Source organism: Callospermophilus lateralis, chromosome 3, assembly GCF_048772815.1.
Source record: "Callospermophilus lateralis isolate mCalLat2 chromosome 3, mCalLat2.hap1, whole genome shotgun sequence".
In the NCBI taxonomy this organism is placed as follows: Eukaryota; Metazoa; Chordata; class Mammalia; order Rodentia; family Sciuridae; genus Callospermophilus; species Callospermophilus lateralis.
This window is the reverse complement of record NC_135307.1, coordinates 197,569,511-197,594,767: the sequence shown is the minus strand read 5'-3', so window position 1 is coordinate 197,594,767 and position 25,257 is coordinate 197,569,511. Positions and strand designations below refer to the sequence as shown.

At 50.0% G+C, this 25,257-nt stretch overlaps 1 protein-coding gene across 1 annotated transcript; it reads left to right on the top strand.

Moving 5' to 3' along the window:
* The first annotated feature begins 4,707 nt into the window (after positions 1-4,707).
* Positions 4,708-20,328, top strand: Ythdf1 (YTH N6-methyladenosine RNA binding protein F1). The gene is made up of 5 exons (XM_076852106.2): positions 4,708-4,925; positions 5,581-5,605; positions 6,620-6,699; positions 13,759-15,279; positions 18,910-20,328. Exons 1-5 carry the CDS (start codon positions 4,899-4,901, stop codon positions 18,934-18,936), a joined length of 1,680 nt encoding a protein of 559 aa, XP_076708221.1. The 5' UTR covers positions 4,708-4,898; the 3' UTR covers positions 18,937-20,328.
* Positions 20,329-25,257: the final 4,929 nt, after the last annotated feature.

The window sequence follows — 25,257 nt, the reverse complement described above, 5'->3', positions numbered from 1 at the left end:
GATGACAGGGGCGCTCAAGTCTCACTGAGTATCAGTCTCTCAAGTCTCCACTGAGTGGAGGCCTTGTGTTTTTGTATGGGGATTGATTCCAGGGGTGCTTAACCACTCAGCCACACCCCCAGCCCTTTTTAGTTTTTATTTTGAGACGGGGTCTTGTTAAGTTTCTTGGGGCTTTGCTAGGGCTGCTTGAGGCTGGCTTTGAATTTTCGATCCTCCGCCTCAGCCTCAGTCGCTAGGATTACTGGCATGGCCTCAGTGCTCGCACAAAGAGGACTTTGAACACCCAACTCCACCCCCAGGGAATTTAGGTTCTTCTGGTCTGGGGTTGGGAAGCCTGTTTCCTCGACCAGCCTCAAAGGACAGGGCCTGGGGGGCTGAGCTGGGTCATCCAAGACACCAGCTATTAGCCCCATGTGGCCACTTAGATTTCTTTTAAATAAAATGAAATTGGGGCTGGGGTTCTGGCTCAGTGGTAGAGCACTAGCGTAGCATGTGTGAGACACTGAGTCAATCCTCAGCACCACTCATAAGTAAGTAAGTAAGTAAATAAGTAAATAAGTAAATAAGATAAAGGTATTATATCCATCTACAACTAAAAATATTGAAAAAAATAAATGAAATGGAGAACAGAGTTCCTCAATTTCAAGTGCCCAGCAACTGCATGTGGCTAGTGGCTACTATGCTGGACAGTGAAGCTCAGTGAGCTGCCCAGAAGGTGACTGCTACTCACACACTAGTGGGATGAGCCCCTCCTGGCACTCCCTTCCACCCCCCTCCACTCCCAGTTGGTGGCAGAGCCTGGAGGTGAGAGAGCCATTGCTAACTGCTGGTTCACAGCTCCCTCTGCTGGGCACAATAGAGATGACAGCAAAGAGGTGGCACCCAGGGGCTTGGGAGACTAATGGGAGGATCAGGCCCACATGACCAAGTGGGTCCCCCGTTCCCCAAGCTGTAGGAGGTGATAGGGGGACTCAGGCAGCTCCTCTGAGGTGGGGACTGAGGAGCTAAGAGTGCCAGGCTAAGGATATAGCATGGCCCCAGGACAAGGGGCCGGGACTGCTGGGCATGTATGTGCCTGGAGTCTGTCACAGGTGAAAGAGACTCAAAATTTCAGCAAAAATGACCTGTGTGGCTCATGTGGCCACAGCACAGAGGTGACAGGCTGCAGGCTCAGTTGGACCTTGATGTTAAAATGACAATGTCATTCACCTGTCTCCCCAGGCAAGTGTGGGCACCAAGAGCCCCTTGGCTCACTGCTTAGTAGCACCAGGAAGAAAGCACCTTAGTCCCCAAATACCCAGCCACTGTCCTGGGCTGGTGCCTGCAGGCGCAGGTCAGGCCCAGGCCAGGAATCCACCCCACACGCCAGGACTGAGGGGAGCCTGGAGGGCCACTCAGGAAGGGAGGGGCCCAGGTTGCCTTTCCCTCCAGGGACAGCCTGCTCTAGGCCCAGAGCACTCCTGGGGAGAGGCTGGTCTGTATGGGCCAGGCAGGTGCTCAACAGTGCCCACACCCCTCCAGCTGAAGTTGCCTCCCCACGCTGCCCCCCAGGCCCCTCTCTGGGGCCTAGCTCTGTTCACTTATTTGTGCCCCACCAGCTAGTCCTCCCAGGGCACCTGGCCCAGGTAGATCCAGTCATAGTGTGGTGGGATGTGGGGGAGGTCTGGACATTTTACTCCAAGTATGAAGGTGTTTTAAACCATGTATCTGTGTGAACTTGAAATAACCTGGGTGCAGCAAGGGGGCACCTCTGTGGTGCCCCCACTTAGAAGCCTGCCTGAAGGAGGGTGTGGGCTCTGCTGTGCCAGTCTCAAGACCACTGGCCATGGGAGAAGCCCTGTTTCCATCCATGATATGAGGGGCTGCCTGTATCCTGCAAGGGAGAAGCAGTTGGTCCAACGCTTGGTGGGTCTCCTTGGTGCTGGGTGACCGCCCTGTCTCTAGCCAGGAGCACCAGCCTCAGCGAGGCTCCAAGGACACTGAGTGTAGAGCAAGTGCCAGCCGTTCTTTGATGTCTCAGAGACTAAGGGTCCTGCCCACCGACAGGAGCATTCAGTTCCAGGTGACTGAGGGTCTCACTTGTGAGTTGGTGACAAGCCCAACTGACCACATTCAGACAGCCAGAGGCTCTGAGGCCTGGAGAGCCTTGTAACACAACTACCTGGCCTGAGACGGAAGCACAAGCAGGGGTCAGACTGGAGGGCAGGACTCGAGTGTCCTGGGAGTGGGAAGGCCTGTGGGTCCCAGCACAAACTATGGGGCCGGTGCTAAAGCACTGAGCTTGTGTCATTTGGGGATCCCGTGGCTCCAGCCTGCTTGTCCTGGGAGGATAAGCCTGGAGTTTCCCCTTTCGGTCTTATAGTGGCTGTGGCCCTCTGTGGTTAAAGATATTGTCCAGCGACCACAGGTCTGGCCAAGGTAAAGGCCTCCCCCTGAAACTGGTCAAGGGGTCTTAGAAGACTCTACAGCTGTGCACCCCTGAACCTGTATACACCATACCTGTGCTCAAGTTGCTTTGGAGATCCCTGATTCCTGCTAGTCGAGACCCCAAATGCCCTTGCTCCAGCAGTGCTGACTCCCCTTGCTTGAATCAGCAGAAGCCCTCCAGCTTGTAGGGCTGGTGGGCACAGCCTGGGGTGGGTTAGGGAGTGTCTATCCCACTGGCCCCTTGTCTGGATGGTGGGGACTGGGGCTCCAGGTTGAAGGGGCTGATCCTCCTGTCCACATGCGTGGGTGAAGCTCACTCAGCCCCAGGATCTCCACTCCAGAATCTTCCTGTCAGCATTGCTCACCTGTGATCCCTGGAGTGGGCTGCAGAGTGCCCCACCCATTCGTGTCCACCTGGAACCTGTGAATGTGGCTTTATTCAGAAATAGGCTCTCTTCAGATATAAACACATTAAGATGAGGCTATCCTGGATGGCAGTGAGCTCAGATCCAATATGTATCCTCATGGGAGACACACAGAGAGAGGAAGGTCATTCATTCATACAGGGACAGGCAGGGTTGGAAGCCACCGCAGGCAGGGTGCTGGACACCAGCAGAGGCTGGAAAGGCAGCAAAGGTTCTCCCTAGAGTCCCTGAAGGAAGAACACCCTGTCCATACCTTGATTTTAGTTCAATTATACTGATCTCAGACTCTAGCCTCCAGAACTGGGAGAAACTAAATCTCTATTCTCTTAAGCCACCCAGTCTCTGGCACTTTGTTACGTTTGTCCCCAGAAACTAATTCAGCCCCAATGTCCTGCACCCCCAGGGCTTGCCTATCAAAAAAGTCATCTAAACTCTGAATGGTGTTCCCTTGGGACCAGCATGGCTTCCTGAGGCTGCTTGGGTATTGGTGGGTGAAGAAAAGGAGCCCCCACAAGATTGGAGGACCTGTAATTGGCTACTTGGCCCCCAACCCCTGGGACCACTGCATGATTCTGCCTGAGGCATGTGATTTGGGGGGAGGAAGAGGGCACAGGTTTCTAGAAGGCTGAGTAACCAGGCTCCCTGGAAGCATGTTTGTGGCCCCTCTCCAAGGGTCCCAGCTTCACTACACAGGGGTGGGAGGCAGGGCTTCTGGTCCTCAAAGACTGCTGTGTCCCCACATCTGTGCCAGTGCAGATCCCTGTGTCTGCTGCACTCTGGACAAGCACTGCATATTTTCAGACCCAGTGAAGCATGGACTCCATATTGGCAGGAACTGCCCACTGCTGAACACATCAGCACCCAGATTCCTCCTCAGGGCATCGGGTAACCCTGCTAGCTTTGTGCTAGGCCTGTGTTTTCCAGGTCGAGGCCAGGCAGGGGCCCAGGGAGACCCAGCAATGGCAAAACTGGGAGCAGCGGTCTTCCCCAGGGGCAGACCAGTTGGGGGCTGATCTCCACCTCCTTCTGCAGGGATAAGAGAAGCTGGGGCCAGGTTGCCTCTCCAGGTTGCCCGGATGCCCAGGCTCGGAGCCTCTCTTTGATCCTCTCTGGTGCTCTTCATTCTGCTCAGTGCATTGCCTTGGTTTGCTTTGTGAGCACTCCCAGGACCCCTGACTGGCATGACACCTCAGCCTGAACCACATCAGTCCTTCAGCAGGATAAGAACAGGACTCATCTGGATCATCTGAAGATGCACCACCTGCCAGAGAAAAGAAACCTACTTGGAAACCTGGGAGGGCTCTGGACTCAGGGTGGAGGATGGTAGGACAGGAGACCCTGCTAGGTCAGGGAAAGAAGAACCAAGTAGGTACTGTCCATCCTTCAACAGAAAACAAAGGCCTCTGCAGAGAGCATGGCTAAATTTTCTTTTCCTCTCTGTGGTGAAATAGGGGTCCAGAACCTAACACAGGCCTTGGCTGTAAACGGGCAAGCCCCTCGCAGGCCCCAGAGCCCACTCACAGAGCAGCCAGGGAAGCCCACTGGGGCTCCGAAACTACTGAGGAGGGCTAGAAAGCCAGGTAGGCACAAGTCGGGGCCACAGCTTCCGCCGCCACCGAGGTTTGCTTCCTGCTCCGCCGGCTCAGTCGCAGGGGCCCCACGTGACTTTCCACCCCTCCTTCTCCCAAGTGGCTCCTCCCCGCAGCGCAAAACTGGGACTTAGGCGCGAAATCGGGCTCGTGAAAAGGCCGCACGCATGCGCTGCGGCGGCGGCCCGACGGCATTCCCAGCCTGCCCCGCGCGCTGACGTCGCGCAGCCTCGTCCCCGCCGCCGCCGCCATTGGAGTCGGCGTCCCCTCAGCTTGTCCGCTCCGGCCCTTCGCCCGCCCGCCGCTCCCGGCCCGCGCGCCCAGTGCCTCCGCCGCGCTCGGCCGCGCCCGCGGAGTTGGCGGCGGGGCCCGGGGCCGCGTGCGCGGGCCGACAGGCCCGGCCTCGCGGGAGGCCCAAGCCCTCGGCGCCCGCCCCGCGCCGCGCTGTTCATGAAGCATGTCGGCCACCAGCGTGGACCCCCAGGTAGCCGGGCGGGCGCGGGGCGGGACCCGGCGGCGGGCCTGGGTCTCGGGGCTGGGATCGCGAGCCGCGGGCCGGGACAGAGAGCTGGGGTCGCGGGAGCTAGGCGGGGACTTGGAGGCCAGGCAGGGTCTCGGGGCTGGGGGCCTGGAGGCCAGGCCGCGATAGGGGACGCGGGGCCAGGCCGAGGACCTGGATGCCCGGGGTCCGGGATGCGGGGGTGGGGCCGAGGACCTGGATGCAGGGTCGCGGGTTGCGAGGGTGGGCCGAGTCCTGGAGGTCTAGCCGTGGTCAGGAATGCGTGGCCGGGACCGAGGGCCTGGAGGCCTGATCGGCGCCGGGGATGCGTGACTGGGGCTGAGGACCTGGACAGGCCAGGGTCTGGGATACAGGACGGGAGCCGAGGACCTGGAGGGCAGGGTTGGGAATGAGGGGCCGGAGCCGAGGACCTAGGGGACCTGACTCGGTTTGCGAGGCCAGGGCCATAGGGTCCGACATGGGGTCCCGGGTTCTGGGGTTCGGGGAGCGGGGCCGCAGGAGGCCGGGCCGGGTCATCCGCCTGGCCCCTGCTCGGGAGAGTTCGCTGGAGAGTAACTTTGTCTTTCCTTTTCCGGGCTGGGCTGTGTCTGTTCGCACCTCCCGGCCTGCGGCGATGCAGAGAACAAAAGGACAAGATAATAAAGGTGAGGAGAGTTCCAGGATGGCCATGCGGGCATTGGAGGAGGACGGGCTGCCCTGCCTGGGCAAGAGAAGGTCCACAAGCCACGTCTGGAACCGGAAACTTGCTTTCCTCCTGGCAGCTAATGGGAGATGAAACTTTCCGTTTCCTGGAGATTTGACTGGTCAAAGACAGGCTTTTCAAGGAGAAGTAAATAAATGGGTGCTCAGAATAGTGCAGCCCTTCCCTCTCACTGGAAGATTGTTGATTTGATGGGGGGAAAGGGAAGGAGATAAGGCACTGTTCAAAGGGCAAGCACAGGGGCCAGGGGCTGAGTAACCAGTCCTCTGCCGCCCTTAGCTGGTTCTCCCAGAGAGGCAGCTAAGACCATCGCCTGTAGACCATCTGCTCCCTTGTTTCCTAAGTCTACTCTCATCTCCTGTGTTCTTGCTTGGAATAAAGCCCCAGAGTGCACTCCTGTGAGAGCCTGTAGGCGACTCTTGACGCTTACTTGCAAGACTGCTTTAACCAGCGTGTTACTCCGGTGCAACCAAATAGGGTTCATCGTGTTTTAAGTTTGGAAAAGGCCCAGTGCTTTATTCACCTTTCCTTTTCTGGCTGAGCATTGTAACAGTGGAAAGTAAGGGGAGAGCCAGATAATGGTGAGCTTCTGTTACAGCCCCTTCCCAGCTGAACATCCACAAGCTGGACATACGGAGGCTACATTCTCTGTTAGTGCCACTTAGATCTTCTTAGACTTTGTCAGTTTCAACAAAATCTGGTTGTGAACTCCTTGTATTTTGTTTGCACCTACATTTTGTCACATCTACCAAATTATATCATTATCAAAAATGTAGCCTAAATTGATGAAAGTCTGCATCACCATTTTATTTAGATGTGAAAACAGATTTATATTGATTGTGCTCATTTTAAATAAAATCAATTTCTCATAGAAATTGATGAAAATAGGCGTTACTTTGATTTCCATGTTTAAAAGTAATCTTAAAACTTGATAATGGTTTGCAACTTCTTGTTCTAGTACAAAATGGTTCTTTGCATCAGAAGGATACAGTTCATGACAATGACTTTGAGCCCTACCTTTCTGGACAGTCCAATCCGGTGAGTTCATTTTGTTAGCATATACTTACTTTTAAATTAATTATAATTAGTTGTAACACATTTTTTGTCGTATTTTTTATTTTATTATCTTAAATTAGAAACTATTAGAAGTGGTTAATATTAATATTAATCTTGAAGATTTCCTTTGAAGTCTTTCTCTTATTCCACTTGGGGCACAAGTATGACACAGGTAGTTTCCCCTAGAAGAAGTAGCACTCTGCTGGACTTGGGTGCTGGTATAATCCTTGTGTGAGGTGTAGTGCCTTTTGTGGAGTGCGGTCGTGCATAGTTTGCTGAAGCTTTTTGGCATGTTGTCTTTAGTTTTGTAGGATTGAATTGTGGCTTAGGAGAGTAGCTAAGCATTGGATGGTGGAGCTGGACTCTTGCCCTGGGCTTGAACCTTAGCTCTCAGGTGGCTTGCCTTCCCTGTGCTTTAATTTCCTTTTGTTTGAAATAGCAAGTCACATTTGCCTTGTTTCCTTAGGTATTTCAGGATTTCTTGGCCATGGCACTGGAATTTTGGGCCAGACCATTGCTTTGAAGACTGTTCTGTGCATTGTAGGATGTTCCCCAGCCTCCCTGGCTTTTACCCATTAGGTTCCATGAGCACTCCCACTTGAGTAGTGACAGTTGCAAATGTCTCCTGGGGACAGAATTGTCCTGGTTAAAAACCACTGAACAAGTTGAAATTTAGGATTAGCCTTAATATCTGCCACTTTGAAAAGGTACAATGCCTATTTCAGAATGGAACCAAGCTTTGCCTCTTCCCTGTGGTGGGGTGAAATTAGCCTGCCAGTGTTGCTCTTATCTGCCCTTTTCTAAAGTATCCTAGAACTTTTTTCCATCTTCTTCCCCAATGCATTTAACAAGTCTGCAGTTTATGAGCCTGGGAAATTGTACAGAGGGAACCTTGACCCACCAAGTCTCTTGATGGCCCCTGACAGTCTGTCCCTCCTCTGGCAGGACAGGGTGTTGCAGAACTGACCTAGCATTTATGGACTTTTGGGCAAAAGTTATGACCAGAAGTTAAATAGACCTATTTTTGAAAATATTTTACTTTCTACTATTCTTATAATAATATTATGTACTAAATTTTAACCAAAACAAGGGGAGACAGGTTGTTTAATTATACTTTAAAGTGTGTGTCTGTATATACGTGTGTGTCTGTGTGTGTATATATATGTGCATGTGTATATACACGTGTGTGTACATATACACATATATACATAATGTGTTTTGCAATACTGGTTATAAAACCCAGAGCCTGTGTATGCTAGGCAAGTGCTCTACCATTGAGTTTTATCCTCAGCCTTATTTATTTTATTTTGAGGTAGGTTCTCACTAAGTTGCCTCAGACTTGGTGATCCTCCTGCCATAGCCTCCTGGGTTTCTGGAATTATAGGCATGCTTCACCATGCTCAGCCTGAAATGTAGTTTTATAAAATTAAAGCTCTTACATTGTTCAGAAGGATTTCTCTTAACTATGGAGTAGATTATTTTCCACTCTCAGTGGCTGTTTTGTCCTCTGAGCAGCCATGGATAAAGACTTTTGATTAGGTTGAGGTTACCAGTGGACAGCTTTAAAATGGTTTCTGCAGTCTATATGTTAAGATGTGTACTTTTTATCAGGGTGATCAATCAGCACATACTTGAGTACATCTAAGCTCCTGGTGGATCCATAGCAGATTTTCTAGAAATACACAGCTTCTAATACAAGGCAGGAAGCACACAGCATGGGAGAGCTCTTCAGTCCTCATTGTTATTCAGAGGTAAAGTAGTTGAGGACCAGTCAGACCACAGTCTACTCAGGTGGAGGATTGTGACGTAGAGCCAGGGCTCCCTGTGAGTGTCTGCAGGTATTCCGCAGATGTCTATGCTTTTGTCTTTGTGTTGCTTGCTTCTTCATGTGGGACCGTGACTTTTGTTTCCTTGCCTTGAATTCTCCTTATTTTATTGTTTTGGCCATGAGTCATTTGGGATTGTTACTGCTGCTAGACTTGCTGAATTCTTCTGATGCAGGTTGCTGAGATAGAAAAGTTCTCTCTTGCTTTCTCACATGAGAGCTGTGCTGTGGTGACCATCTAGCCAGAAGAGAGGTCTTTTGTGGTTGAAGAAATGAGCTCAGAATCCTTGTTGGTATGCTCAGTGCTCACGGACTTGGGCGAGCATTGTGTGTGGCAGCTTTGTCAAGGAGTTCCTGATGTGTGAGGCCTCGTGGCTCTGGCGTAGCTTGCACAAGCCTGTTGGCAGAGCCATGACAACATTGAAGGTCGTGGGTCTACCCTCACCCTTGCTTTGCATCCATCCTATGGTTTGTGTGGTGCACTGTGCTGCTTCATTTTGTGAATCTGATGCTGGAGTGATTTGGGAAGTTCGAAGAGCATGTGTTTGGATGGGTCAGTGCGGCTCTATGGGCTGCAGTGGGGCTGTTGCCTTAGAGAGGCCTTCGCTGTGTTGCCCTGTGGTTCCACCCTGGTCTATAACAGAAGATGTGTGTCCATAACCTTTTTGGAAATGAGGGGAGCAGAAGGGCTCAGTGAGGGGCTTCAGGGTGTCCTCTGTTGAAGCAGATGTGCTCAGGCTTTCTAGTTTGCTGTTTTGTTTGTTTTTGAAAGATAAGGACTGAGAGGACCCAGAGCAGGTCCCTTCAGAGTGTAAGACACTGCCTGAGTGATGTCCCGGTTCAGGAGACACTGTGTCCTCCAGGCCTGTACCAGCCACTGAAGTGTGTGTGCTTTGACCTCTGACTGGCACTGACAAATGAGCAAGGGCACCTGGGCACAGGGGAGGTGGCACCTGCACCTGCATTTAAAGTGCTTGGTTGTCAACACAGTGATTTGCCTGGTCACACCTGACAGGAACAGAAAGTAAGGACATTGAGAGGTTTTGTTTCTTCATGGAACACTCATTTTATAAAAAAGTTTTATAAATTTTTCTGTTTGAGTCCCAGGACTGATAATTGGTGGTTTGTCTTTTCTGAACTTCTTTAGAAAGACTATGCTTTTAATCAAGTTGATATATGTAATGTTATTTTTTTTACACTTCTGTTTTATTTATTTTATGTGGTGCTGAGGATTGAACCCAGTGCTTCATATGTGATAGGCAAATGCTCTTAACTCTGAGCCTCAACCCTAGCCCTAATCAAGTCTTCTTTTAAAAAGGCTGAATGTTGTTGTGATTACTTGCTTGAAGGCTGGTGGGGTGATTTCATGAATTCAGGAAGACCTGGAGTGTTTAATGTGGTGTCACTTAAGAGTCCCTGAGTATGCTGTTGCTCAGGTGATGTCCTGTGTGGTTATGTTGAAGTTTGTATCTCTGTACTTGACCTTGGAGAAGCTTTTGGCATGGAGTTGTTGTCTTGAGAGTCACACTCACCCCATCACCCAAGGTTTGGTTAGTTTTTTCATCTGGTGCTGGACCTTTCATGGTGTCCATGGCTTCTGTTCAGTGCATAAAACTGGCAGAAATTTGGCTTTTCTCTTAATGCTAAGTCTAGGTGATTCTGGTGGGACCAGGATGACCTGAATGGTCAGCGGACACATGCTTAATCACCCAGGTCTGCATAGGTTTCTGTGGCTGTAACTGAACAATATGGGCTTTCTTAGAAGGTCTAGTGGTGGTGCTCACTAGGTAGATAGGGATTTGCCATCTGACTGCTTCCCAGCAGTTCATCTGAAAAGAGGGGAAGTCTTCATGTGCTGCTTATTGGTGAGTTGCTGAAACAGATGCAGAAATTCTGTGTTGGAAACTGCTGTCTCTGCAGGTTGACCAACCATCTGAAGGGCTGAAATTGAGCCTCAGAAGCACCTGCCTTCAGGACAGACAGGAAGAATGACAGAGTAAAGTGCTCAGGGCTTGGGTTTTTTTCTGTATCATCTTCTCCATCCTCAAGACTCATCCAAGACTGCTGAAGCAGTGAGGTTACCCTGGCTGGCTCTGTTGGCTCTGGTCAGCAATTCCAGGATCCTGTCACTGGGTTGGTTTTCAGCATTGCTCACACATAATTAATGTGATTTGATTAAGTACCTGCTTCATCTTGAGCAGACAGGTGTTCTGTTCATCTTGGGCTTAGGAGGGACCTTTCTGCTTCTCTTGAGTTCCTATGATGTTGAGTCACTTTATGTTTGTGAAATTGAAGTGTTTCAACTGTCTTAGAATTTCCTTCTCCGGAAAATGAATAGTGGAAACAAGTGTTTCAGCTCCAGGTTAAGTGGCCCTGGGCATTTTTACATTCTGTTTTGTCTTTTTGGGGGGCGGGGGTATTGGGAATTGAACTCTAGGGAACTTGGCCACTGAGCCACATCCCCAGCCCAGGGTCTCACTGAGTTGCTTAGTGTTTCAGCCTCCCAAGCCGCTGGGATTACAGGTGTGTGCCACCATGCCCCGCTCGTTTTGTCTTTTTTAATTAAACCTGAGGAAGCCGGAAAATTGCTCTTTGTTCTAGAGTAGGTTTATGGTTTCTCTGTTTACTCAGTGTCTCTAATGGTCACTGGTTATTTAAAATTTGTTTCTTTGAGGTGTTTATCACTTCTTAGTTCCTCTGGAGGGAGGACCCTTAAGAGTGAAGAGCTAAGTTTTCCTGTTAGTGGCTCTGATTTGACTGAAGATGTGCTAGTCTGTCTGTGCAGTCCTGTCATACCCAGTCTTGGATGTGGCAGCACCCACTGTATCCTGAGGAGGGCACTGGAGGCCCACATGTGCTTGCTCAGAGGTGTTAGTGTGTGAGGAGCAAGCATTGAGTTTGCTTTCATAACATCAGCTTATTCAGCTGTGTCTCTGCTGAAGAAACTTGCATATTCCTAGCTTAGACTCCCCTGTGGTGCCACCAAGCTGGGGAGGGTCTGGGTCACAACCAGTTTTGCGACAATGACTGAGAACCACTCTTTTCCCATGGGAGGTCTGCGGCATGGACTGCAGTGTTCAGCATGTAGAATGCAAGAGCATCACCTTCAGGTGTTTTTCTGTACTTGGCCAGTTTTAGATAGCTTTGCAGAATAACCAGCTGCTTTATTTTCAGAGATTTGAAGGAGGCATGGCAGAGGTAATAGAAAATGGGCTGTCAGTAGGCTTGAGATAAAAATTGAAATTGAACCCATAGCACCTCAGGACCCTAGTGGGAAGGGTTGGAAGATGGCCTGATGGCAGAGCTTATCTAGAGGTGGAGGGAGGGCATGGTTCAGGGTTGTGACAGCCACCAGTGGGCCTTATGGCACTGTTAGGGAGCTCTAGGAAACTACAGCCTCTTACCTAGAAGTTAGAAATCTTTTTCTTTTATTGTATGAATTAAATGTTTAAGAAAGAGCTGTTGAACTTGGCATGGTGGTGCACACCTGTAATCCTAACAACTTGGGAGGCTAAAGCAGGATTACAAGTTTGAGGCCAGTCTGGGCAACTGAGATCCTGTTTCAAGTTAAAAAATGGAAAGGCTGAGGATGTGGCTCAGTGGTTGCCCCTGGATTCGATCCCCAGCACCTCTTAAAAAAGGAGCAGAAGAAAGGGCTCTCTTCTGAAGAGTTTCACAGTCTTTAGGAGAGCTGCAGCTTTGTTTTTGCTTATTCCCTACCCCACAGCTGACAGCTCAGGAGAGAGGAGAGGCAAGGCCCTCCTTGCTTGCCTCATTGCCTCACTCCTGCCTTTTCTGTGTGTTTGTGGTTCTTCTTGAACTCATGCCTTTCCTTCTCCTGGGGTGTGATGGTTTTTGCAGGGGAACGGTAGCTAGGACCTTTGTGTTCAAATCCTAAAGGAGCAGGAATTCTAGGATTTGGGGGCTCAGTGGTGAGGTGCTTGAACCATGTTACCAAGGTGAGTTGGACAGTACTGGCAGGGAGCAGCCAAGGGCTGCCTGCTCTATAGTGGGCAGGATGGGTTGTTGGAGGGGCTTTTCCTGCGTGTGTGTTTGTGGTACCTCAAGTGGACTTTCAGGAGTGTCCTATTGCATGTATGTCACCTCAGATCATTACACACTTCTCATCTCAGTTGAATATCCTGGGTGTGCCTGGCCTCACTGCGTGACTCTCGTGGTCTGTGTCCTGTGGGTCAGTTCCACGGCCCCTGGGGCTTCTCCCTCTGCCCTTCTGCCTGTGGAGGTGATCGTAGCTGCTCAGGGTGGAGAGGAGCACTGGCTTCCCTTTGGAAGAACTGCTCCGTTTGTCCTGTGTCCATGCAGGCATCCCTCGTGAAGCAGGTCCCCATTTAGGCTTTCCACCTGCCTGGCCTGGCTGTATAGGCTGTTCTGAGCACTGGCTGGGTGGGGGTATAGGAGGGGAGGTTGCAGTACAGGGGCCAGAACCATTGAAATCCTCTCTAGGGAGGATAAGCTTGAGTATTTTTTTTGTCTTTCACAACATCGATAGTGTCTCATTTGTAGAATCTCAAAAGATTTTCATTATAGGGAAACAATTGTTATTTCATTGTAAGAGATGATTCTGAAATGCTGATTACAAGTGTTGCTTTCTGGCCTCACACTGGGCACCTTCCCTTCAGCACCTCTACACAGGTGCTTTACTCCACAGGGAAGTGTTTTCCGGTACTGCTCTGAAGCAGCCCTTGAGGGTGGTGAGGAGTGCTGAGGTCAATTGTGGGAAGTAGGTGTGAAGACCTAGAGGAGGGACACCTGGGGCGTGTTAACTGCTCAGTGAACTGGAGCCTCCATAAATATCCCAGTGCCCTGTCAAAGCTGCTGTCTGTTGATATTGCCAGCATCATCATGCAGGATGGGTTAATTCCCCACTCTGGGTTCCTCTAAATAGGTCAGGCTTGATGGTAGGAGGAGGAGAGAGCTGTCCAGCTAGCTCTAGTGGGCTCAGCTTAGTCATTGAACTTGACCTTAGATCACTGTGAGTGAGGCTTGGTGTTTGAGATGGTGACCTGGGTGATATTTGTTGCTAATTTCTCTGGATCCTGACTTTGTCCTCGAGTTGATGGACTTTATTGCTCCATTAAGAATGAGTCACTTGTGCAGTGTCAGGCTGGATTATGTGTAGCCTGTATGAGAAGTGGTCAGCAGGTTCAGTCCTCATGTAGTAGCAGTCTAACTAGTCACCCTGTTTGTTTTCACAGAGTAACAGTTACCCCTCGATGAGCGATCCCTACCTGTCCAGCTACTATCCACCATCCATCGGATTTCCTTACTCCCTCAATGAGGCGCCGTGGTCCACCGCAGGGGACCCTCCAATTCCATACCTCACCACTTATGGGCAGCTCAGTAACGGAGACCATCATTTCATGCACGATGCTGTTTTTGGGCAGCCGGGAGGCCTGGGGAACAGCATGTATCAGCATAGGTTTAGCTTCTTCCCTGAAAACCCTGCATTCTCAGCGTGGGGGGCAAGTGGTTCTCAGGGGCAGCAGACCCAGAGCTCTGCATATGGAAGCAGCTATACCTACCCTCCAAGCTCCCTGGGTGGCACAGTTGTTGATGGGCAGACAGGTTTTCACAGTGATACCCTTAATAAGGCACCTGGGATGAACAGCCTGGAGCAGGGCATGGTTGGCCTAAAGATTGGGGATGTTACCACCTCTGCAGTCAAGACGGTGGGCTCTGTTGTCAGCAGTGTGGCACTGACAGGTGTCCTTTCTGGCAATGGTGGGACAAATGTAAATATGCCAGTCTCAAAACCAACCTCTTGGGCTGCTATTGCTAGTAAGCCTGCAAAACCACAGCCTAAAATGAAAACAAAGAGTGGGCCTGTAGTCGGGGGTGCCCTGCCTCCTCCACCTATAAAGCATAACATGGACATCGGCACCTGGGATAACAAGGGGCCTGTGCCGAAGGCCCCAGCCCCCCAGCAGGCACCAGCCCCCCAGTCTGCCCCACAGCCCCTGCAGGTGGCCCAGCCTCTCCCAGCTCAGCCTCCCCCATTGGCCCCTCCACAGTATCAGAGTCCTCAGCAGCCACCCCAAACCCGCTGGGTCGCCCCTCGAAACAGAAATGCTGCCTTTGGGCAGAGTGGAGGGGCTAGCAGTGATAGTAACTCTCCTGGAAATTCCCAGTCTAATTCTGCCCCTGGTGTAGACTCCCACCCCGTCCTTGAGAAACTGAAAGCCGCCCACAGCTACAACCCTAAAGAATTTGATTGGAACCTTAAAAGCGGGCGGGTGTTCATCATAAAGAGCTATTCTGAGGACGACATCCATCGCTCCATCAAGTACTCCATCTGGTGCAGCACGGAACATGGCAACAAGCGCCTGGACAGCGCCTTCCGTGCTGTGAACAGCCAGGGGCCTGTATACCTGCTCTTCAGTGTCAACGGGAGTGGGCATTTCTGCGGGGTGGCGGAGATGAAGTCTCCTGTGGACTATGGCACCAGTGCTGGGGTCTGGTCTCAGGACAAGTGGAAGGGCAAGTTTGACGTGAAGTGGATTTTTGTCAAGGACGTGCCCAATAACCAGCTCCGGCACATCAGACTAGAGAACAATGACAACAAACCGGTCACAAACTCCCGAGACACACAGGAGGTGCCCCTAGAAAAAGCCAAACAAGTGCTGAGAATTATTGCTTCCTACAAGCACACCACCTCCATCTTTGATGACTTTTCTCACTATGAGAAGCGGCAGGAGGAGGAGGAGGTGGTGCGCAAGGTGAGTGGTGTTTCAGGCACCTGCTGCACCCCTTGGTGTCTCATTTCTATGCATGTGGAAGGTGGCTTGAGCAGCAGCCAGGCAGGAAGCAGATGGGTCCTGTGACAGACTGCCTGGCTGGCCTTGGACAGGCCAGGCATCCAGAGGGGGCCGGCAGCATCAACGAACTTTCCCTACAGTGGCTACTGGGAGGATCCAGTGATTATGGTTGAGTGGATGTCACCAAATAACTTTTGATGGCTTCAGTTTTTAAGAAGCATGGTAGCAGGGAACGTTTTGTACACATAAGGTAACAGGGAACCTGAGGGAAGTTACTCTTTTTGTCCTGTTTTCTTTCTGAATGGTGATCTCAGTGGAGAACACTTGGAAGGCAGTGTTCACATGGTACTGGAGAAGCCAGCAAGGCTGCTGTAGGCACTGGCTGGCACTTTGGTTTCCCACCTGCCTGAGGGCTCTTCCCCTCAGCAGTTGAAAGGTCTGGTCCAGTCTGATCATTTATTTTTCTTTTAGAAACTCAGTATCCTGCAGTTTTAAAAGCTTTGGCCCACTCCATTGAAATAGTTAAGAGGGTGGTGGGGAGGGGCAAGCTTAGAGTCACAGTGTTAAATAGATGTGTTCAGATCCAGGTATCTGAGGTGCTCTTGATTGCCTGCTGGGCCCACAGTGAAGCTCCTGGTATATGAACCTTATAGCTCTCTGGAGCTAGTGTGGCTTCTCTTGGGGAGGGCCCAGGTGCCCATACTCCCAGATGCTGGCCCCAGAAGAAAGGACCTGATATGATTTGCAGAGCTCTCTTCATGAGAGTGCTCGTCTGAGGCTGTCTCTCTTTGGTGGAGTTTCAGTTGGTCAGCTGGCTTTCTCATCATTTATGTCCTGTGTTGGAGGTCCTGCTCAAACAAATGCAAATGTGTGAGGTCTGGAGCAGAGCAGTGGGCAGAGGGTCCTGGCAGTGCCATTGTGCTGGCACCATTAGGTTACCCTCATAGTAAAGAGTGGAATACCTGAAGAGGGGGTCATTTGTTTCCAGTTAATTCTGTATTTTAGCTTTTGGGGTATCAATTATAGCCAAGCCATCACCTGACAGTGGGCATCAATAAATGCACCTGCACAGATGAAGGTGGCTGCAGCATCACAGGTCAGGTTAGTCCTGTGGCACCACTGTCATCCTGCAGAACATTGCTGATACAATGCACAGTTGTGCTGAACTGCTGAGTTTGCAGGGTTAGAACAGATCTGGCTTTAAATTGGCAGCTGGCTGTTTTATGTGTATCTGTGTGTGTGTGTGTGTGTGTATGTGTGTCTGTGTACGCACGCGTGCTTGGTTTTTCTTAAATACTGAATACTTGGGTTTTCCTAAAGTGCATTGGGTCCCAAAGTTTAGTGATGAGCTTAAGGTTAAAATTCCACCCCTGAACTGGTTGTTGTTTTTAAAATGCTAGTGTCCTAAAACTTTCATTATAACAACTTGTGACACTGCATTTTTGTGTCAGGCCTCAGGTTGAGCCTTTTGAACGACTGGCAAGGCCTGTGGGCATCTGCCTGTGGTTAGGGTCTGTTTTGGTCCCCCACCCCTTGGGTGCTCCATTGGCCAGTCCAATTGAGTTGCTTTATGAGCACCATAGGAAGGAACTAGTGCCCCTCCCACAGACCATGTCAGCTAGAACAAAAAGCTGTATACTCATGTGATTCCCCATTAATATTAGTTTTATTATTGAAAGTGATGCGTGAGAACTCTGATTTGGTACTGGTTCTGGTGGAATTTCAGTACCTTCCAAGCTCACTGTCTGTGTAGAGAAATGTAATGCTCTGTGGTAGACCTCCACTGATGGATGCCCAGCTTTGCTTGCCAGGTGCTCTGGCCTGCCTTCAGGAGTGAGAACCCTAGGTGTTCTGGGGTTGAGTCTGAGTCAGAAGCCCTTCCTCTCTCTGGGGTAGTGTCTTCTGCTGGCAAGGTGATCTCAAGGTGTCTGAGAACTTTACCCACCTTTTGTTTATCATGACAAACCTCACTGATTTCCAGTTGTTGTAACTTAAAAGGTACCTAATGTTTAGAAGTACAATACAGTTAACATTTTTACAAAGCTCCCCTGTCCAACTTGGAAGTTTACTGACTTAGGAAAGCACTCAATTTCATGGCAGGTGTATGAGACCAAGTCCTTAAATCTACAAATAGTCCTCCTTTAGGGTGCTTAAAACAGTGAAGACTGTGTGCTCCACAAGCATGTGTTGCACTGTTGCAGATACTTTTGCAGGCCCCCCTTCCTGTCATCTGCACATACACCAGATCCTCTCAGTAGGGAGGGTTAAAGGAGGGAGCTTAAGAATAAGTATGCATACATGCATGTTAGTACGCTCCTCTAAGGCTGAGCTGTGCTTTCTCTGTCAGCTCTTTGAGAGGTTTGATGAGTAATGCTGCTTTTTTTAAGAGCAGATGGTGTACTGCAAAGTCTGCTTCCTGGATGTTTTGCTGGTAGCATTAAGACTTGCTTAAAGAGAGCCTAAAGGAATGCAGAAGACTGAGTATTTCTTTCTTTTTTTTTTTTTAATATTTATTTTTTAGGTGTAGATGGACACAACACAATGCCTTTATTTTTATGTGGTGCTGAGGATCAAACCTGGGTCCCACCCGTGCTAGGCGAGCACTCTACCACTGAGCCACAATCCCAGCCCCCAAATCTTTCCTTTCTCCAGTTGTGCACTTGAGGGTAGGGAGGAGATGTTAACTCTCAGAGTGGCTGTCTACCCTTCTCCTTCACCCAGGTTCACTTCAGTCTCAGAACAGGAGCCACACAGAATATAGGAGGGGAACCTGAAGTTGTGCTTTAGTCAATCTGCAGCAGATGAGGGGAATGCCCTTTTCATGTCAAGAGCTGAGTTTAGATTCTGCGTGTTAGGAAAGACTGAGGTGGCTCCTAGACCCACTGATTAGAAGCCATGCAGACACAATTGGGAAAGAGTTGGATGTAGGTCTCAAACCCATGTCAAGCATGCTTTGGAAGATTGCTGTTTTTATAGAAGTAGAGGTAAGCCTGGCTGGAAGAGCCTTGCCCCACATTGGTCAGTGTTCTGTGTGGTATTACAGAGGACTTGAGCTGTTGGAAAGGGCCAGAACTGATGGACTCCTGCTTATCCTCCTGTTCTGTTCTTCATTAGCCAAGTGATGTGGAGGTCACTTTTTAGCCAGTTGGATAGACTTTTATGTCTTCTGAGTCTCTGGAAGATTTAAATGAGAGAAAATACAGAAGCACGTCTCCTGGGTAACTGCCACACTCAAGTCTCCTTTACATGTTCCTTCCTCGAGGTTCACGTTGTTTTGTATTTCCATGTAGCATGGCATTGATGTGAGGGAGAGCTGACAAAGGTGTGGACCCATGGGACTTTGAGAGGGTACTCATGAGGGGCAGGATGGAGCTCAGTGCCTCCCTCTGTAGAGGTGCCTGCTTTAGTCTCTGTGCCTGGTCCCTCTGTAGCTCAGGGCACAGGTGCTGATTGTGGCCAGGCTGCTGAGCAGGAAGCACAGGTCCAGGTCTGTGACTGACCCAGGGCAGCCTTGGCCTCACCTAAATGGGGCTTCGCCTGCCCATCACAGTTGCTTAGTGTGTTAAATTCCTCTCCTCTTTCTTTTTACAGGAACGGCAGAATCGAAACAAACAATAAGGACAAGCCAGTTTCTTATGTGGTTAGCAGTTCCTTTGAAAGCAGAGTTTAAAACTGTATGCTTGGTGCTGTCTTCGGCGTCAGCTCCAGTGTGTCGTCCTGTGTGGGTTGAGTTGTGGCATCTTTACCTTCTTTGTAGTTCATTTTTGCCAGATGGGTCTGCATTCATTTGTATTTTTTCTATGTATTATAATATTGTAGAACTCACTAATAAAGAAGTATTTTTTTTTGTCAGCTTATCAGTCAGACTGACCTAATGCAAAATATAAATATCCTTAAAGACAACAAAAAACCTAATACATCCCAAAGATTTTTTTTTTTAATTTTGGCAGAAATTATGTTCTTCTTATTATATCCAGTCATTTATTGTTTCCATAGGAGACTTTATTTCTCTCCTCTCTACTGTTTTATAGCAAATGAAAGAACACATGGGTGGTTTTGTTGGATAGAGTATGCTGTTAAAATCTTCACAGCATGAAATCAAAGATTAATGATCACCCTCTTGCGATTGATTTGCCATTTTGCTATCTGTGTTATCTTTCTAAAATGTTGATCTGTCCACTTGGATTTTCTGCTGGACAGAGAGATAAGTCTTGATTTTTCTAACGTGGAGACCACGTTTGTGTCCTGGGAAGAGCCATCCTTCCAGATGCCTTGCCCATGCAGAACTGGCCACTTCCCCCCACTGCCACTGGCTAATCCGCTGCCGAGGATTAGGAAGGCGTTTTAGGTTTGGGTCAGTGTTCAGTTGTTCTTAGTTGTTGGCAGGTCATTTTTAATTTCCCCCTTTTTTTTCCACTTGAGAATTCCGATGTCATCTTAAGTTTTTGTTCCAATAATACTGAGCTTTAAAAGTAGGATTTGGTGGTACAGACAGTGTGATGGGTGATGCCGCCGACTGTAAATTCACTGTGTCTATTTTTTTTTTCTTTCTGTTGAATGGGTGAAAAAAAGCAAAAAAGCAAAAAAAAAAAAAAACAAAACCAAACAAAAAAAAAACCCAAACAAAAAAATTTCCCTGAAACACCCCCCACACACAAAAACCCTTTTAGAAAACATATTTGCTGTCATGTTTTGTGGAGTGAGGGCCTGTTGGAGTTCGCCGCCTGGAGTTGGAGTCCAGCATGGAAGTGGTGCTCATGCCCACCACCCTCGCACACCGAATCTGCACGCGCCCGCTGTAGAGGATCCTTCCTGTCTTAGAGAGCAGATACCTTCTGAAGCTATTTACTCCAAAAGACCCTCTGAGTTAAAGTGTAAGCTGTATTATTTAGACTTGTATCTAGAATGTGTCACTTGCTCTGAGTTGTTACTGCCTGTACGGAGTCATGGACGGCGTTGGATCGCTGTCCTCTAGGAGAATACAAGCCTTAATAAACACCTGTTTAGCAAGTCTGTGTGCTGGTCCTTCACCCCTGCCTCTGGGGTGGCAGCTGTGGAGCTAGCAGAGGCCTGCTTTCCATGCAGCGTGTTTCCCAAGGCCTGCAACTCCTTTGGGCCTGGTGGTGGGAACTGAGGGTCTCCTGAGAAGAAACTGTGCTGAAACTTCACTTGTCCCTGTTTTTTGTTAAAAGGGGAGAGGAGCTTGTAAAGCTCTAGCTGAGTGGAACTTCAGTGCCCCCAGCACCCTGTAAGAATTTGCAGATGCACAGCACTGTGTGAGAAGTCACAAGTTCCTGGCTCTGGTTCCCTGTCTGCTTGCTACATCCCTCTGTTGCCCTTGGTCCTCCTTGTATGTGCGTTTCAGGTCACAGACGTCAGTGTGCTCTAGTAATTCCATGTGTTTGTTAGTAGGTCTGATGTTTGTTCACAGCTTATTTTCTTTGTGAGGTAATTGACACACCCAAGTGTACATCTGCCCTTTTTTGACAGGAGATGCAGTTCCTGAGTATCACATACTCTCCCAGCATAGCCTCCTCTGTCAGAACTTGATAGTTGGTCAGGATGCACAAAACAAGTTTAGGAAAATTAGTCCCATTTTCTGACAGATGGTCAGAGGCAGGATGTTATTCTCCACTGCAGCTCCAACTTCACTTTGGAATTTTATTTCAAAAAATGTTTTGAATCATCAATGGTTAATTTCCTAATTTTTTTGCCCTTTTTCTTTTTGTGTATGTGTGTGTGTGCGCATGTTAATCAGCCTTCTCTAAAAGTAATCTTGGTGTTGAGTGCGTCAGCTGAGAAACACTGAGGTGGTGTGCATTGAACAGGGTGTTCCATCTAAGTCTGCACCAGGAGGGTGGGATTGATGGTCATTGAGGAATTGGAGGTGGTGCTAGGGACTCTGGCCAGTGGTGGTAGATACAGGCCTGTGTCACGAACGAACAGTGCAGGCAAGTGACCTCGCCCTGAAGGCTTCCTCCAAACCCAGGTAGGTCTCCCGCTCTACCACCCCTGGAGAGCTGGTGTCTGGCCCCAGCAGTTCCTAGAGTCAGGGAAGCCTGCTCACCTGTGGTGCTGCAGGTGTTAGCTTACTAGTGCTGCTCTTGGTGTTTCCAAACCTGCTCCCACAAGCCAGCCAAGTAAGCCCTTGCCTCCTTTTCCCTTCCCCAAAGCTCAGCGTGGTAGGATTCTTAATTTCATAATGGATTCTTGGTTACTGAAAAAAAAACATGTCACCAGATGTGTGGTTTGCTGTCCCTCTGATTGTCTTTGGATGCCCTGGGGTAGGCTGATGCATCTGCACTGACAGGTGGGTGCAGCTGGGTGTGCAGGCTGCTGCCCTACACAGGGTATCCAGTGAGAGATGTGTAGTGGAGAAAACATGGCTTGCTGTGCTGGGGACCATGTACTCATCCCTCAGTTTGCGGATCCTGTCCCTTTCAGGCTCCTGATGTTCAGAATTGATGAACTCTTCCTTTACTTGCATAGGACAGAAATAACCTCTGGCTAAGGTCAGCTGAGAGCAATGCCCATGAGGAAAAAATCAGGTCACCTGCCCTTGCCTCCTGGCTCCCTGGAAGTGGGACATCCGGATATCTCACTGCAGACACAGTGATGGGACACTGGGGTGCTCCTTAGACCTCCACAGCAGTGTGCAAGTAAATTATGGCCTTGCTGTGCATCCTCATGTGATTGGGACTCATGTTTTTCTCCGTGTTGTTTTTAAGATTAGCATATTCAGTTTTTTGGGGGGAGCTAATTTTTGGAAAAGGTCTTGGAGCAGTTAGCCTCCCTGTTTTTACCATGATTCTGTGGATGACAGTCACATGGTGCAATTAAAAAAAAAATTATTATGGTAGTTGGACACAATACCTTTATTTTACTTATTTATATGTGGTGCTGAGGATTGAACCCAGGGCCTCACATGAGCTAGGCAAGTGCTGTACTGCTGAGCCACAACCCCAGCCTTGTGCAAATGTTTTTGAGCTAAGACTACCCAGTTCAAAGTCTCCTTCAAGCTGCCAGCATCCACTTATGCTGGGGATTTCTCCTCAGGTTCATCTTCACCTATTGAAGAGGAGCACCAAGAAGAGGACCTGGGAGAGGGTGTGGAAAGAGGAGTGGTTTTGCACCCAAGGTAGTGGGTTCCTGGTCAGCAGATACTTGTTGGTGCCTGAGTTTTGAGCAGAAGACAGCCTACTTCCTGTCTGCAGCAAGTTTGGACAAGGAGCCCGTTCTGCCAGAGTAGTCAGGCTTCATGTTGCCCTGGCACACGTACAGGTCCAGGTTCACCTCTGCCTAGTGTCTGTTCTGAAGGACATCTCTGGAGCAAGCAGGTATCCCCTGGACCTGCTGGCTTTCCTAGTGGCCTGGGACAAGGGCATCTCAGAGCAAGTGTGCAGCATGGCCCTTTGCCTTTGGGAATTTCATGTGAGCCTTAGGGGTGTCTGTGGTCATGCAGTGTGTTTCCCAGGGCCTCCCCCAAGTATTCAGGCCACCCTAAGCCAAAGAATGTCCAATGGCAGCCAAACTGATGGAGCTCAGGTGCGTGTATGGTGTCCTGTATACTCTCATACATAAGTGTTTTAGTCACATCCTCCAGCCCTGAGGCCTTGGGGAAGGTGAGCCATTTGAGCTCAGGGTTGCAGCAGGGTGTGAAGAGGGCTTTGGGGTGCAAGGGACTGGGAATTCAATGGGCATCTGTGTCCAGAGTTGTGAGTGGGCCAGGGCTTGGGATCCAGGCAGGATCTACAGCATGTGAGGAGGCCTGAGGCAGGGTGGAGATGGGGAGGTCCTGCAGGACAGCCCTAGAGCCCTCAAGCTGACCCTGGGACTAGTCCTTCCCCCTTCCACAGCCCTGCCCCAAACAGACCCTGCATCTGTCCCATCTCTCAGAGCCAAGGTGAGTGGCCCAGCCTTTGGGCAGAGTTTCTGATGCTGGGGGCCTGGGCCCCACAGGGGCTGGGGACACTGGAGGCAGGGGAAGGCAGTAAACCTGAGGGCAGCCCAGCAGGCCAAGTGCCCTTCCTGGCTGTTCCTCTTGGGTGTGCCTTGACTCCAGGATGGTGTGGGTAGCAGCTGAAGTCGGGAGTGGGCCCCCCAAGTTCGCTCTGTCCACAGCACTGTCTTCCCACTGGGCGGCTGCCCGCTGGCTGGGAAGGGGTGCTGCTGTGGAGTGGAGGAGGCTCTGCTCGTCCTGGAGGGGTAGAGTGTCGGAAAGGGAGGCCAGTCACCATCATTGCCAGACCAAGGCCGATCCTGACATGGCTTCTCTGGCTAACACCACCCTTGGAGGCTGGGTGGGCAGCCTTAGAGAGTGGGGCTAGAGAAAGTTCATAACCCAGTAATGCCAGTCTATGATCAAGGAAGCCTCCCAGAGAAGGAAGGCTAAGATAAGTCAGGCTCCAAAAGGGGCAGTGAAGTCTGAGGAGAGCCTTCTGGTGAGAATATCAGTGTGGACAAAGGCTTCTGGGCAGGAAGGGCACCAGGTGGCCTGAGAGTCCAGAGGACTGGGGAAGGGGTTCTTTCCTGCCCTGGAGCTTCCTCTGACAGCTTGGGTAGACTTGAGACAGGCCTTTTGTTGGGCTGTCTGGCCAACAGGCTCGTGGGGTATTTCTAACCTTTGGACATGTGGGCTCTGAGGGGGTTGTCACACTGTCCAGGGATGTCCACATTTACACACATAGAAATGCAAAGTTACACACATGAGCACATTGGTGTGTGCACGTGGGCATGAGCTCACAGTCACATTGCAAACAGGTGCCCAGTCATGCACAAGGCAACACGCAGGTATACCCAAGCGTGCACACAAACATACATGCACTGATGCACACATGGGTATACCTGCGTGGGCTTTCATTGAGCTGATGGATTAGTTGTAAAGATGAAAATCATCCCAGAATAGGAGCCCTTTGGGGAGAGGCTGCTCTCTCCTGTAGCTGGCTGCAATCAGCACCTTTCTAGGTCTAAAATTGCTGGGGAGCTGCCCATGAGAGGTGGAATTAGTGGGAAATAGGCCTTGCTGTGGGCTGTTTGGTCCACAGGCTCCTTGGCTGTCCCCAACCTTTGGGCAGTGGGCTCTTAGGGGATTGTCACCCTGTTCTGGATGGCCACTATGCTATCCAGGAAGCTGACAGTTTCAGGAGGCTCTGCACATCTCTGACCAAGGAGTGGTTGGGAAATCACTTTTGGATGTCCTCCCTGGACATTTTGAAAGATTATGAGGAAAGAACTTTGGAGATTGTCCAAGGTCAGCTGGGTCAGGGGCTCCTTAGGCAATGATGGCCAGGCATCTCTATGACATGGGGAAAGCTGTCCTGATGTGAGTTGGGGGCCTGAGCAACACCCAGCTGAGCCCCTTCACCACTCAGCTCTCCATTCTCAGCTTGTTCAGGTCACTACCTTTTCTGTGTTCTCAGTATGTGCTTATCTGATGTTAGCTTTCTGTTACTATAAAAAAAATACCCAAGATAATTAATTTATAAAGAGAAAAGATTTATTTTGGCTCAGAGTTTTGGAAGTTCCAGTGGAAAGTGCATGGCCAAGAAGCTAGAGAGGAAGAGGGCAGGGTCCCAGTGACCTGAGCACCTTGGTAGATTCCACCTGCTCAAGGTCCACCACCTCCCACAGGTACCACCATAGGAACCAAGCCTGAAACATATGGACCTCTGAGGAGCACTCCTCCAACACCTTCCTTGGAGTCTCCTGAATGACTGTTGGGTGGCCACTGTTCCTGTGGGTCTACATCTTCATTCTGCAACTTCATCCCCACTGCTTCAAAAATGGAAACAGGACCAGCCTAGAAAGTGCAGGGTCCACCTTGCTAGGTTGATGATGATGATGCAGTGGTGACAGTGACCATGGTCACGTTTGCTGAGCGGATGTGTCCAAGCTCACCCTCCAGCCTCACAGGGTGAAGGAATGGATGAACCCTGACTG